Source organism: Megalobrama amblycephala, linkage group LG8, assembly GCF_018812025.1.
Source record: "Megalobrama amblycephala isolate DHTTF-2021 linkage group LG8, ASM1881202v1, whole genome shotgun sequence".
Lineage (NCBI taxonomy): Eukaryota > Metazoa > Chordata > Actinopteri > Cypriniformes > Xenocyprididae > Megalobrama > Megalobrama amblycephala.
In genome coordinates, this window is record NC_063051.1 from 19,213,413 (window position 1) to 19,228,985 (window position 15,573).

At 39.5% G+C, this 15,573-nt stretch overlaps 1 protein-coding gene across 2 annotated transcripts in view; it reads right to left on the bottom strand.

Annotated features, from left to right (window-relative positions):
• Window positions 1-15,573, bottom strand: part of raver2 (ribonucleoprotein, PTB-binding 2) — an 88,062-nt gene that overhangs the window by 3,306 nt on the left and 69,183 nt on the right. For both annotated transcript variants that reach the window (XM_048199909.1, XM_048199907.1), the window contains exons 9-15: window positions 15,137-15,248; window positions 14,424-14,737; window positions 10,078-10,189; window positions 9,678-9,826; window positions 4,968-5,069; window positions 2,391-2,513; window positions 1,019-1,222 (exon numbers count right to left, since the gene is read on the bottom strand). In XM_048199909.1, coding sequence (XP_048055866.1) covers window positions 1,019-1,222; window positions 2,391-2,513; window positions 4,968-5,069; window positions 9,678-9,826; window positions 10,078-10,189; window positions 14,424-14,737; window positions 15,137-15,248 — 1,116 coding nt within the window. The remainder of the gene's footprint in view (window positions 1-1,018; window positions 1,223-2,390; window positions 2,514-4,967; window positions 5,070-9,677; window positions 9,827-10,077; window positions 10,190-14,423; window positions 14,738-15,136; window positions 15,249-15,573) is intronic.

The window sequence follows — 15,573 nt, forward strand, 5'->3', positions numbered from 1 at the left end:
CATCAGAACTGGACCACGGAGCAATGGAAGAAGGTGAATCACGTTTTCTTTTACATCACGTAGATGGCCGGGTGTGTGTGCGTCGCTTACCTGGGGAACACATGGCGCCAGGATGCACTATGGGAAGAAGGCAAGCCGGCGGAGGCAGTCTGATGCTTTGGGCAATGTTCTGCTGGGAAACCTTGGGTCCTGCCATCCATGTGGATGTTACTTTGACACGTACCACCTACCTAAGCATTGTTGCATACCATGTACACCCTTTCATGGAAACGGTATTCCCTGGTGGCTGTGGCCTCTTTCAGCAGGATAATGTGCCCTGCTACAAAGCAAAAATGGTTCAGGAATGGTTTGAGGAACACAACAACATGTTTGAGATGTTGACTTGCCCTCCAAATTCCAGAGATCTCAATCCAATCTAGCATCTGTGGGATGTGCTGAACAAACAAGTGTGACCCATGGAGGCACCACCTCGCAACTTATAGGACTTGAAGGATCTGCTGCTAACATCTTGGTGCAGATGCCACAGCACACCTTCAGGGGTCTAGTGGAGTCCATGCCTCGATGGGTCAGGGCTGTTTTGGCAGCAAAAGTGGGACCAACACAATATTAGGAAGGTGGTCATAATGTTATGCCTGATCGGCAGTTGTGTGATTTTAAATACACATTGTAAAATAGTAACAATTTAGGAAATATAAAGTCATAATTACCTTTTTAATTTTTTTTTTTTACTCTACTATGGAAGCCTAGTTTGGAAGTGACATCAGATGAGTAATTGTGCTTCATGCATCGCTACACTATTGATAATGGACAACTGACCTTCTTTGCCCTGCAAAATTTCACCTAATTTTAACTAACGTGACCTTAACCTTTTCAACTAAAATTACACATTTTGTCCTGAAATCTAAACTGTAATTTTTCAGGTGTCTGTTTTAGTCCTAATATTTCAGACAGGTCTCATGCTATGTGGTTTGTCTTTCTCGCACACACACTTTAACTAGAAAGACACACACACACTCACATAATAGTAGTTGTTCCAGTCGTTGGCTGTGGGTACAGCGGGTGTCTGTGCGGCAGGGCTGGCTGTGTGTGTGTGCGTGTGTGTAGGTGTGATGAAGCCTGGCATGATGGGAAGGGCACTGTAGGTGGGCAGCAGGGTCTGAGCACTGCCATTCAGAGAGGTGTGCAGAGGTGCGCTCAAGGGGGTCTTCACCAACTCCACCTCCTACAGAGAGACACATTGTGACCATCAAACATTTAAACTGTATCTATCAATATGCAACACACACTATTCACATTACAGGTCTCTCTCTCTCACACACACACACACACACTGGCCCAGCTGCTGTGCTGAGGAGTGATGGAGTGTTTTCAGCAGGATCTCATGTCCTGAGAGTGTCATGAGACTAAGTGAGGAATGTGTGTCTGACCGGTAACACCACCTGCCACCACATTTACATAAGCCCATACACCCCACACAAATACCACCACCACCACACACACACACACACACACACACACACACACACACACACACACACACACACACACATAGAAAGATGAACTAAGTTTTACCACACAAAAACATGTATATACAGTATATTCTGAAAAAAATAAGACATTTAAGATTGCACTTTTTCTAGGCCATTAATTAAAGACATTTTTGACAGTGGAACAATAACATTCATGCTGCTGCCATTACAATCAAGTGGAATTGAAAATTTTCAGAATACCTTTGCTTTAAAGTTAATATAATTTGTAGTGAACAAAAGTATCTAATTAGAAATATGACAGAAATCTAATATAATTTGATGAGAGATATGAAATATTTCTGTCCTCAAACTATAAATATGAGGACAGAAATCTAATATAAATCTGAGGACAGAAACATAATTTGTAGTGAACAAAAGTATCTTATTATAAATATGACTACAATGTAGTATGGAAGGAAACACAGTCAGTACAGACTTTTTGCATTGCCGAATGCATACAGTTTACATACTGTATATGCCTGCAGAGAAATGAAAGTCTCATTTCTGATCTATTTTGGTCTATGACAGTATGAACGATCTGCAGTAAGTCAAAGAGCGATCCGTCATAGAGAGAGGCCGTATCAGCCAAGATACACTTAGACACAGTGGAAGTCCAGGCTTTTGACTTTCTTGACATCTGTCAGAAGAACGACGGCTGGAGTATTTCTACCTCCAGAGAGTGTGTGATGTTTGGGCATCATGTTAACTATTTAGCATTTCTGCTGCAGTGTATATGTGTATTTCTGCACAGTATAATCTCCTTTCAGTCTGTAGAGTTTTTGAGATGGACAGAGATCTACACTGTAAAGTGAGCATGATTAAGCATGATGTATTTCAGTGTGTCTGTGTAGTGTACAGTACCTTGCTGACATCTCGGTGCTGGTAGACTTGAGCAGCTGTCTGGCTCATCTGCGTCTGAGAATAGTACTGACTGACAGCATGCATGTAGGAACTGTAGTCTCCATATGAGGAGGTGACCACCACCTGTGACACAAACAAACAAACACAAGCACACATTTGTTATAATGGTGGGGACTTTCCATTGACTTCTATTGATTTCATCCTGAGTTCATGATATTTTCTATCCCCTGAAATCTTTTTAGTTTACTTGAAGTACCACATTAAATATTAAAGGTGCCCTAGAATCAAAAATTGAATTTATCTTGGCATAGTTGAATAACAAGAGTTCAGTACATGGAAATGACATACAGTGAGTCTCAAACACCATTGTTTCCTCCTTCTTGTGTAAATCTCATTTGTTTAAAAGACCTCCAAAGAACAGGCGAATCTCAACATAACACCGACTGTTACGTAACAGTCGGGATCATTAATATGTACGCCCCAATATTTGCATATGCCAGCTCATGTTCAAGGCATTACACAAGGGCAGAACGTCTGGATCTGTGCACAGCTGAATCAACAGACTAGGTAAGCAAGCTAGAACAATAGCGAAAAATGGCAGATGGACCAATAATAACTGACATGATCCATGATATCATGATATTTTTAGTGATATTTGTAAACTGTCTTTCTAAATGTTTCGTTAACATGTTGCTAATGTACTGTTAAATGTGGTTAAAGTTACCATCGTTTCTTACTGTATTCATGACTATTTTCATTTTTAAACACTTGCAGTCTGTATAATTCATAAACACAACTTCATTCTTTATAAATCTCTCCAACAGTGTGTAATGTCAGCTTTAGCCACGAAGCACAGCCTCAAACTCATTCAGAATCAAATGTAAACATCCAAATAAATACTACACTCACATGATCCAACGCATGCATGCAGTATGCATGACGAACATCTTGTAAAGCTCCATTTTGAGGGTTATATTAGCTGTGTGAACTTTGTTTATGCACTGTATTATAGTCGAGAGCTCGGGGGGCAGGGAGCGCGCGATTTAAAGGGGCCGCACGCTGAATCGGTGCATAGTTAATGATGCCCCAAAATAGGCAGTTAAAAATATTAATTAAAAAACATCTATGGGGTATTTTGAGGTGAAAATTCACAGACACATTCAGGGGACACATTAGACTTATATTACATCTTGTAAAAACTGGTTCTAGGGCACCTTTAATATTTCAATAATATTCAACATATTCACATTTTCATGGCTTTCTGATGTCGGTTAATGGTTACATGACATGCAGGTAAACAAATAAATATTTTTTTATGATTTAATTCATTATTAGTTTCTCAATCCCTGCAGTACCCTCACGAACCCCAGGAGGTTTGTGAACCCCTGCTTTAACGTTTTTACATTTTCATTAAGACATTATTTAGTGTTTATTACACTGTTTTCCTCACAGAGACACTAGCTGGGTTTTCATCCAAACATGAAGTGAATCTTTTCAAAGTTCGGAGAAAAAAAAAAAAAAAAAAAAAAATTTACCAAATGCGAATTAGGTGCGTTTCCGTTGTTGTTCGAGCAGATGACGGTGGTATTGGTCATAGGCGCCAATTGAGGAGACACGGAAAAAATGGTAGTGGACCCACGGAAAAACAAAACACAATCTTCATTCATTTTATCCCAAAAAATGAAAATAAATAAATAAATAAATCAAAATCAAGAAGAGAGTCTACATTCACAAACCACTGTTAATTTTAACAGAAAAGCAAGCATACTGTATACATGTTTTGGTATGACAGAAAGTACGCAGCGCTCCCTTTATAATCATTAAAAAAAATTGTCATCATCTTAGTTCAACGAGATCTCACAAAGTTATAATAAACGAAGCTGACTGCACAATGAATTTCTTATTTACATAATGTCTACACTGTATTTATTTTATTATAATGAGAGGATTTTGCAGGCGTGGAGAACTCAAAATCCACTTGCCGCTCAAAACACCAGAGTTTTTGTTCAGTGCTAACTTAAACACCCCTGATTGGCCATTGAGTTCAAGAAATCAACAGATATGTTTGTGATTGGCTACATTGCTCAACGCTGCAAAACACATTGTACTGTAAATAGAAACCTTACGCACTGGATCTTTTGCCAAACCAATATGATATTATTATGGAGAAAACTGATCCTAGACCAGCAGTCATTGGCAGCTTCTCCTTCTAAAAGCAATCAGAAGCAGCAACAGGCAGTGGTTTGAGTGACAAAATTCCATGCTAGTCTCCATGTATTTGCAGTCTGTATTTCTCTTTGCGAGATGCAAATAACTTTTGTGAAATGAAATCATCAGGTGCATAATTGCACAAAGAGAAATATGACCACCATCAAAAAAATAAATCAGCACCTGTGGTATAGGTAGCCTAGTAACCAACAATAAATAAAACACCATCAGCGGAAACAGCTGATTAGTCACGTGGGTTTAATGTTCGCTACATCAGAATTTATTCAGCAAATGTGATTCCATCTCCCATTATTCGCATGAACTCTTTTTCACACAACTCAAAAACGACCTGTGTATGTGTGTGCTTACCTGAGGTTGCTCTTTTGTGCATTCAGTAACTGCAGCCGTCTCTTGGCTTGTATTGCCGTAGGTCTGTGCTTGGTAGTGTTGATACCACTGCTGCATGGCCTCCTGTCACAAAGAGACACAGATCAGAACCAACAGAACACGGCTATAACAGGGATCTATATGAGGATCAAACACATCTTGAGGCCCTGATATAATGCAAGGGAAATCAAAGAACAAACTGGTGTGAGGTCATTTTGAACAACATTAGGCCAAAACAAAGTTTAATTCAGGAGTTCGAAACAGCTTGCCAAAGCAAACTTTCCGGAAAAGCGAGTTATTTCCTTTCAAGTGCAACTTTTTGGCCCAGATGCAGATGACGTGAAGCGTCACCGCAGTTGGCTTTTGTCGCCGCTAGTTCTTTGATGTCGGTTTGGTGTGTCTGGGCCTTTATTGACATGTCTCACTGACTCTAGTCGCAGTCTCAGATGGCATACCCAGTCTATTCACTGACTATTCTCTGCATATTGCATACAAAATGGCAATCACTTTCTGGCTTTATTGGATTTTTCAGGAGTCTATCAGGCAAAAAAAAAGTGTGCTTACAAGGTACAGAGCACTCCAGTGATGACCTTATGCCCAATCTGGAGCTATTCTGCACATTTCCACCACTGAAAAGAAAGTCCTATTTATTCAGTGCTGGTCTCAAACCAGGAACCATAAAGTCAAAATGGAGTTTTCTGAGCAAGAAGATTGGGGAGTCATGGTACATGACATTGCATCTTTTAAAAACATTGAGTTTTGTAGGAGAAACTAGAAACTAAACTAAATATCCTTGAGCACCAATGCCAGGTTTGTATCTGATTTTAGATTGACCCATGGCTTCTATAGGTCCCTTACACCAGGGGTAGCCAGGCCTGCTTCTGGAGAGCTACCATCCTGCAGAGTTTAACTCCAACTCTATTTAACACACCTAAAATTGGAACAGTGTGTAGGAGCAAGGTTGGAACTGAAGTCCGCAGGAGCATAGCACTCCAAGAGCAGGGTTGGCTACCCCTGCTTTACATGTAGATCAGACAATTTATTCCTCTCTAAGGGGGTGAACCTTGGACAGAATAAGCATCAAAGTGGACTAGACATAATGCTGAAAGTCAAAAGTCTGGCTACTTGACAATACATGACACTGACTACATTGTATCTTTTTGCCATCAGATGCCTGCTAGGCTACATCTCCTGAGCTGCTTCCTCTTTTCATCTTCCTCTCTTCTCTCCATCTGTCTAACCTTGTGGCCTAATCCGTTTCGCTAGCTTTCTCTTCTACCGTTCCCTTAGTATAATTCTTCCTTCTCATCTCCTTCCCATCACTCCTTTCACCATTCCCTGCTCTCTTTCTCTCTGGACACCTACAGCGTGAAGCTCACTGTCTCATTTCACTAAAGCTGGTGGAGTGTGTGGGAGTGTGCGACCAGATGGGACAGACAACTCACAGCCAATCTTCCTCTTCCCTCCTGTCTTTCCCCTCTGCATCTCTCGCTCCCCCTTCTCTCCCTCCAACTCTCACCCACTCCTTCTTGTATTGTCATAGGAACGCCGGCAGTAATGAGAGGGAGACCCACATTTAAGCCATTTAATCCTACTAAATTTCCTTTCCATCCAAACTCTCTGCCAGAGAATGAGTAGGGGATCACCCTAAAGACACTGGCAGGAATCTGAGAGACTGTGGGAGGACTGCAACTCTTTCTCCTTCCTCCCATCCTCTCCTGGAACACATTTACCTCTCCTTTGCATCTGCTGAAATCCTTACATTCTGATTTATATTTAATTTGATGACTTTTTGACAGAATAGTGCAGAGAGGCAGGATATTATTGGGGGATAAGAAGGGGAAATGATAATCAGAAGATGACACGGGGTGGATTCGAACCTGCATCTCTGGGATACTACTGTATCCTAACCTGGGGTTTGGGTTTGGCTGGTTAGCTTGGGGCAGTTAGCCCCTGCTGGTAGATGAGATAACTACACCATCAGTGTTATTGTTAACAAAAACTAAAACTATTAAGCTAATTAAAACGATTAAACTATTACTAAGACTATCATTTAAATCACGTACATCAGGGGGTTCTGGGCCAGCCGAGCCAGCTGCTGACAGTCAGCTTGTAACAGACCTCCTCGGTCCAAACTAGGTATGATCTGACAAGTTTCGAATGAGCAGCGATTTGTCACTCCAGTCATAGATATCAGAAGATATATGATGCTTAATGTGAAATGGGGCTTAGGGCCAATGAGATTTTACTGTGAGGGTTACAGTGTGCAACAAAGCAGAAATACAAACCAAGCGATAAACAAAAAGCTCAGTTGGGACAAAAAAAAAAATCTGATTTAAATGGAAGTAACTTTTATAATTTGCTAACTCTGCCTAGAACACGATGGTGCACCACAGCTCCATTCTGATGGAACTCTTTTTGTTCTGTTTTGAACATTCATTTTCTTTATTCCGTATAGACCCATCTATCTCTATTGTGCAGCTAAGCATATGGCAGAATTGTTTTCGTTCTCATTCCTCTCGCTCTCCCTGGCTTTCGCTGTCAAATCTGGGGCTCAGTGGAAACCTGTGTTAGAGAGAGGAATTGTGGGGGTATAACGGGGGAGAAAAGACTTGAGAGTGTGGGCTAAGAGCGAGACTGATTGATCGTTGCAGTGAACGCTGGGGTTTCTTCCTTTCTCTGACTGTCAATGTCTGTATTCCACAATGGTCAAATACTTTCATCTGATACACAAGATCCCAGGATCACAATCCTAACACCATCAAAAACAACAACAACAAAAACAGTGACTGCAAATGTGCCAGTGATGTTGCTTTTTGTATGTGACTGTTATCCAGCTGACGAAAATATATTCTAAGAACGTTTTGCTAATGGATCAATGACTTGATCAATGCATATTTTTGTGTCCAATTGTATTTTTATGTCCAATTGTATTGTATCAATTTCATAAAACATACTCCAGGTGGCTTCGGGTGGTTTATAACCCAGCAAACATTGGTCCGACGGCAACGTTGTGTCCCTGGTCACGGTAGGATGGCATAAATCGAACATTACCTAAAAATGTATTCAGATATGTTTGTACATGTCTACAATTCTCTGGAGTTGCATGTATAATTGTTACTTTGACTTTTAGCTGCTGTACGTGTAATTCAATATATAATGCTTAATTAATTAATAAGATAACGTTTAAGACGTCCATTCAAATTTCATTTTGGAACTATTTTTTGACCATGACAGGACGTGTTGGAAGGACATCTTTTCAACTGTCATTAAACGTCCAAATGTTTGCAGGGAAAGGCCTTCTGAAGCGAATCGATGCATTTGTGTAAGACAAATATCCTTATTTAAAACATTATAAAGTAAAATAACGAGCTTCTGGCGCGACAGCCATGCGCATTCGTCTTGCGTCTAAAAAGCGTTAACTTCCGCGACACGTGTTATAATGTCGGACATAGTGTACTACGTCATGGTGTAGTGTAGAATGTCTAAGGCATTTATTAACTCCCTCGGGTCGGCGGTCACACCGGCGTGACCACCGCGGTTTATTTCTAACCAGTGTGAAAGAGACTCAAAATACTCCGTCAATGTTGCACATACAATTAAGAGCTATACACCATTTTAATCTGTGGAATATCTTCTTTTATTTGTGTACACTCAGAGTAAAAACAAAATGTTGTGCTTTTTATAAAATAAAGAAAACTAGCATGATGCGTGATCTCTCGTCTCCCTCTGAACGAAGTCCGATCTGATAGTTCTCAGAAAATGAACTGTAACTTAGTGAATACTAATTACAAAAAAATGAGACTTCTGTCTAAAAAAACATTGAAATGTCAGTTTTTAAATCGTGTAAGTCAAATCGAAAACACAAATTCTGTGTTTATGTAATCTGTATGAAAAGAGAGCCATGTCAGAAGTCCGTGATTCAGCTCATTATCCGCTAATGCGGCCACGCCCACGGAGCGAGCGCTATTCAGACGCAAATTCTGAGGCAATGCATGCATTCATCATCTCAATTGTGTATTTATTGTCTTGAAAAATGTTTATCTGGATGTTAAAGCCATGGTTAGCGACCTCTAGAAGACATGCCGTTAGTTCCTGGTTCCTGTTCTTCTTTAGATGAATATGTGGACTAAAGGTTCACAGAGCGCCCTCCGGCTGCAAGTATGAATTGAAAACAGTATCCAGCGTTCATAGTGATGACAATAAATATTGAATAAATATTACTCCTCTATATAGAAAATTGACATAAACATATGAGAATCCATCAATATTTATCCAAATGTGCATGCTTTTAACCCCACGGAGCCACATGGAGTACGTTTTATGATCGATGGATGCACTTTTTTGGGCTTCAAAAGCTCATCCTCCAATCACTCCCATTATAAAGCTTGGAAGAGCCAGGATATTTTTAATATAACTCCGATTGTGTTCGGCTGAAAGAAGAAAGTCATATACAAGAGAAGCATATCATGCAAAAAGAAAAGAGATGTGATGAATCTTGTTTAGTAGTTATTACAGTATATAGTGTTTCATTAAAGTTGCTATGCATTTAATGTTTTAAACATTGTGATGAATGCATTTTTTCAACCTTTTGTGACATTATAAATGCCTTTACTGTCACTTCTGTTCACTTGATGTTTGTGCATGTGTATGTGTGCATTTTCACATGTGTATTGCAGGTGTTGTAGTTACCTGTGTGTATTGCTGAGTGTATTGGTGACTGTATTCTGCAGGAGTGGTCTCTGCGCTGTATTGACTGGGTGGGTGGGTGGCAGGAGGCAGGACTGCACTGTATGTCCCAGTATGTGCCTGCACAGTCTGAGGTTTACTGTTGCAGGGTGCTAAAGGAGACACAAAAATACTGATGTAAATCATGGCCTGCTCAGGGACACCCATTTAGAACATCTCTCATACAGACAGTCTTTATCTTCTCTGCTGGTGTGGGCTGCAGCCCATCTGGCTGTGGCCTTGAGCAGGGAGAAACAAGACAGTCGTACACTGTAAATATTATAGTTGAAAATAGAGAGCTACATTCCAAGGTCTGGCAGAAGTGAGTCATCTTCAGTGTGTGTCGTTCTGATTGTGCACGTACCTTGTAGTACCACTCCAGGAAGCACGCTAGCCAGGTTTAGATATGGGTTGGAAGGCAACTTCACTTCTTTAGGAGGGTCTCCCAACAGAGATGTCTGACAACTGGACTGACTCTACAGAAAGAGATAAAGCAAGCGAGGGAGACAGGTTGAGAAGAGCAACAACACACGCTACAGTTTTTTGGAAGCTAATTCTGGCACTTCACCAAGTTGCTCATATATAGACCACACAGCAAGACTGAAATGTCCGCTACACCTCCAAATTTGAGCATATAACTATAAAGATAACATGAAACATCTTTCGCAATATATTTAATTTCTGCAGTGTGTTGTATTATCAAGTGAAACTGACTATTCAGCGAGAAATAATGTAGAGTGGGGACTGATTTTATAGGACAGGGATTTGTGAAAAATGGTTATAAATTATAATTTAAATTATGTAAGCAATTTACAATACAGCTGTCTCTCTTGCAGAAAGACTCCGCCCACACGCTCTTCTGATTGGCTGTGATTTTTGATAGATTTTGTCACATCTCATAGTAGTGTCGCATCTGGTGTGGACAGGCAAATTTCTTACTGCATTGGATCTGGTTAGGTCAAGGTGTTATAATATATAAAATCAGCTAATGACCAATCAGCATCAAGGACCAGAATCATCTGTTTTATAATGTATTACATATCATTGTATATTGTATTATTATATAATATTACATATGTTATTGGTAAATAAATACAGCGCTCCACTAATGTACCGCTCTTGCTCATTTTTATGTACTTTTCCACAGTCTCTGTTGTTATTGACTTCCAAATAGTTTCTAGTTGTTCCCAAAGACTTGCTTTTGATTAAACTTTTGTGTCTATCTTTGAATCCATTAAATCCCAATAATAATATTTTAGCATTAGAAACCGTACTTACACATACTGCATACACATAGAGCTTACACATACTGGTGTGGATTAACCATTACAGAAACATAAAAAATGATTTTGGTAATGTGTCAGTATAGGGCAGCTGTGGCACAAACCTTACATTGGGTGGTGGTCTAATAAATGTATTAAGCACTGTACGTGGAGTTGTACAGTATGTTGGGACAGAGGCGGCAGAACTTCAACTGATAGAATGCACTGTAACGCGATACAACGGTATTTCTTCAAACCATATCGTGGATACATTTTAATAATTCACGATCAAAAATCGTGATATCGCTCACCCCTAAATATATATACACACATAACCTAAACTGAACATTCTGTCATAATTACTAACCCATATTTTTCAATACATCAGAAATGGATGGTGTCTCACATTGTTAAGATCATAAAAGGAAAAAAGTAGTCAATACATCTCATGGCCTACATTCCAAGTCTTTAGAATCCATACAGAAACTCAGACATTCTTCTAAACATCTCCCTTTTCTTACTCCACAGAAGAAAGACAGACATTCCTTTAAAGCATCTTTGCTTTTTCTTTCACAGATTTCACAAATAAACAGCAATCCAAGAGCAGGGATGACATGGAAAAGTACTGGCACAGTATCTGGCATTTATCTCTAATACAGTCACATAGAAGACAGAGCTCTCCATTAGCCTTTAGAGAAATGCAGTGAGTAATCAGAGCCTGCAGCACTAGTGGCCTGTCATTAGGGCTCAGAACTCTGTCAGCATCTGCACTGAGCTCTACTAGGTGGATGAGTGTTTGTGTCTGAATAAAGACACATCCAGACAGAACAATGGAAATGGAGTTCTAGGAGGTTGACAGAGGCACTTCAGACAGAGTGTGCATGTTTGTATTCAGTGTGTAAAAAAAAAAAAAGGTGTAAAAAAAAAAAATATATATATATATATACACACACACACTAGGGGTGTCCTCGACTACGGATTTACATAGTCGAATCCGATTCGAATCTGATTGCGTATATTCGACTGATAGTCGAATCATAAAGGGGGGTGGGGGGGTGTCTTGAAAAACAGCAGTCCACTAGAGAGTGCGCACGGACTTTGAAATGTTTGCACGCTGAACTGTGCACGAGATGGAGCGGGACACGGAAAATGAAGTAGGCCTGGCTATAGTCTACCCGCCGCTTAAGACAACTTTTATTTTATTTTTACACACAGCACAGAGAAACATCTTATAAACCAACCAAACTGCCTGTCAAGTGATAGACGAAACTGACAATGATTTTATATTTTTTAAACAAATGAAAGGCAATCTGGATAAACATTCACAGCCACGATGTACAGAACACTCTCAAAGATATAGAAGAAAATGAATAAAAACATTTTGGATAAATAAACTTTAAAATATATATATTAATAACTGCAGAAAGGCCAGACTGCAGATAGATATACATTTCATATGTCGGCAAATCAAATTACATCGGCTAAATTGCCTGTGCGAGCTTTAACTAATCTACAGCGCAACATTGATGCACCAAAAACCAAAAAAATGTGTTAATTTAATTTAAAAAAATGTGCCTATCATTTTTTTTTATCAAACATTAATTTACAGAATTGAATTAGAACAGAATACCATTCAAATAAATGAAAATAGCCTAATTAATAAAATGAAATGTGATCAAACTGCAAAATGCAGGGGAACATATATTCAAAACACAAGCCAGAAATAGTTCAATTAAATAACCCAGAGTGACCAATAAATAAATTAAAATTAAAGAAATTATTAAAACAATGAAAGTATTGTCAACTTGTCTTTTTAACTGCAGAGACAATACACGCTAAACTGGAGTGGCAGTATTTTTAGCTAAACATTAACAGCATCCAAAAATCATATTACATCCAGCTGAAATAGTTTAAAATCACTTGTAGCTACCCTACCTGATTGAGAAACAAAAATCCAGTCTTTCACACGATCTGCCTATGTCCGTTTGAGTCTTTTCAAATAGCGCGCTAGTCAGCTAACATTAGTCAGCTCGTTGGCCAGCAGAAACGCGCCGCAGTGTTTGTCGTTGTTGAGTTCTAGGACATGAGCTGTTGGCACAACTTGCATCATACGTTTTTTTGATCTTCTTTTCCCATTTCAAAGTGCATCCAATTCTACACTTTATCCCAGACATTGTTGAAGATTTAATCCCTGCCGTAAAGATGCTCATCTGCCGGTCACGGATCATGGAAGTGAAACTTAAATCGGTCACAGGTTGGATTTATTCACGCACATTAAAAATATTTATTAAAAACTTCTTTTTTTTCACATTTTTATTTATAGTATTAACATAATAGGCTGTATTTTAACCTATTGGGAAAGAACCGGTATGTCTATGTAAAATCAGATATTGAGCGCCCCCATATCTCTTCTCATAACACCTCTGCAACGATTCGACTGTGAGATTGGTAGTCGAATCAGGCTCCTCCTATCGAAGATTTGAATCGTCGACTATTCAGGGTCACCCCTAATACACACATATATATACACACATATATATACTGTATATATATAAAGAGTATGTGACTAAACCTTGTATCTCCATTGAATCCTCAAACTCCACCCTGCCTCTATGAATGAATGATGTGCTTCACACATTTTGGATACAAGGTTTCTGCCCAGCAGCGACAATTTATTACCAGGCTATCTGGAATAGGCTATCTGCGGCATTCCAAAGTGTGTTACTCTCCGATAACAACCATTAGACAGTATTAATAGCGCTGCAATATTGTTGCTGTGTTCATCTTGCCAGGACGATTGTTTTGTACACCGTAATGGATAATAAGATAATAAACATGTAAAATTTCACAAATGTTTAGCCTCAAATCAATATCACTTGTCCCCTTAATTATTTACGTGTTGAAAAGCCGTGTAATAAGTGGTATGACTACTTTATCCTTTAAATGTTTTTGCGCTTAGTGAGCTACAAAAGTATTTCAACAAAAATCAGTATTTTGTGTTTGTGTAGTAGTCATGTAATAAGAGGGATAACGTACATACATCCGGTTGTTATTGCAAAATAAACCCCTTCAAGACCCTGAACACCTGATCATCCTTATCACCCTGTCAGGGTTTATTCTGCGATAACAACCTCGAAAATGTACATTTTATTATCCCTTGCATAATAAATTATATAATTTTATTATGCAGTAACTGTTTTATAAAATTCCTTGTAGCCTTAAGGGTCGGTCTGAGCTTATGGAAAAGGGCAGAATAAACATTCATCAAAGGTTTTCCTTTTATGTTCTTCAGAAGAGAGAAAGTGATATGGGTTTGGAACACAAATGTGAATAAATGATGACAAAATTATTCTTTTAAAGCTGAAATGTGTCAGATTTCATCATTTTTGTCTTGAGGTGAGAAATTGGAGAAGCAAAAACAAAACAAACAAAAAACAACAAGGCTTACTGTGACAGCAGTACTAGTCTGGACACTTGAACTGTGGTGGTTGGCTGGAGCTTTGTGTGTTGTGCTCCCCAGCAAATGTCCCAGACTTGGTGTGTTAATCCCAGGGAGAAAGTTTTGAAGCTGTGTTTGGGAGCTTACAGATCCCCCTGTGGTTCCGGGTGGAGCAGGCTGTTTCTCCGGAGCCAGGCATGTCGCAGTGACTCCGTTCTGTTCAGTGATGGAACTCGCATGTGAACGTCCAGATACATGTGACACCATTCCAGCCCCAGAGTTTCCACCATGGGATGCGACCGGAGAGGAGTCTTGGCCCAACTCTGTAAACCAGAGAACTTTGTTAAACTGCTGTAGTAAAAAAAGATCTAGCACCCAATGCATATAGTTCATACTCTGGAAAAGTATTTCAATTTCTCCCTCACTGTAACACCTGCACGGCACTGATATTCAAATAGAAATGACCCTGCACAAAGACATACTCTTCAAAGGTGTTTAATGCTTTGATGAATGCCTATACCAGACTTTGCACACACAAACAGACACACGTCTGTATGAAAGCACAAAGGAAGAAATACTAATTGAAGCGGCTGTCTCGCACTGCTTATAATGGGGCTTTCAAACAGTTTGAGGATTTGCAATGCAAATGTCTTTCCCTGCAGTAGCGAATGAGACCTCTGGACCAGGCATGCAAGGTTGACCGCCCAACCAAAAGCTCTTACCTGTGGGAGAATCTCCCAGCAACCCCTTCCCCAGAGAAACCGGTGTTGGAGTTCGAAGACCCAGAACTTTCTGCAGGAGCAGCCGGGAGGGGTCACCTAAAAGACCCTGGACCTGAGAGGAAATGAGAGAGCAATGCAAAAGAAAAGAAAGCAGTCAGGCCATAACAGGGTCATGTGGCAAGTGAAAGATGAAGTACACACAGATGATATTATGGCTACAAAAATACACACTCCAAGACAAAACACAAACATGCATTAAAGGAGATTTATGTCAGTGTTATTATTATTGCATGAATTATTGCTCTATTTTTTCATGTAAATTTGCCGGCAACGGATGGTATTATTATTCTTTAACCACAACCTCAAATTTGCATTAAAAATGCCAGCTGGATGTATGGTTCTAATACTTCTATATAAAAATAAATATAAATAATGCT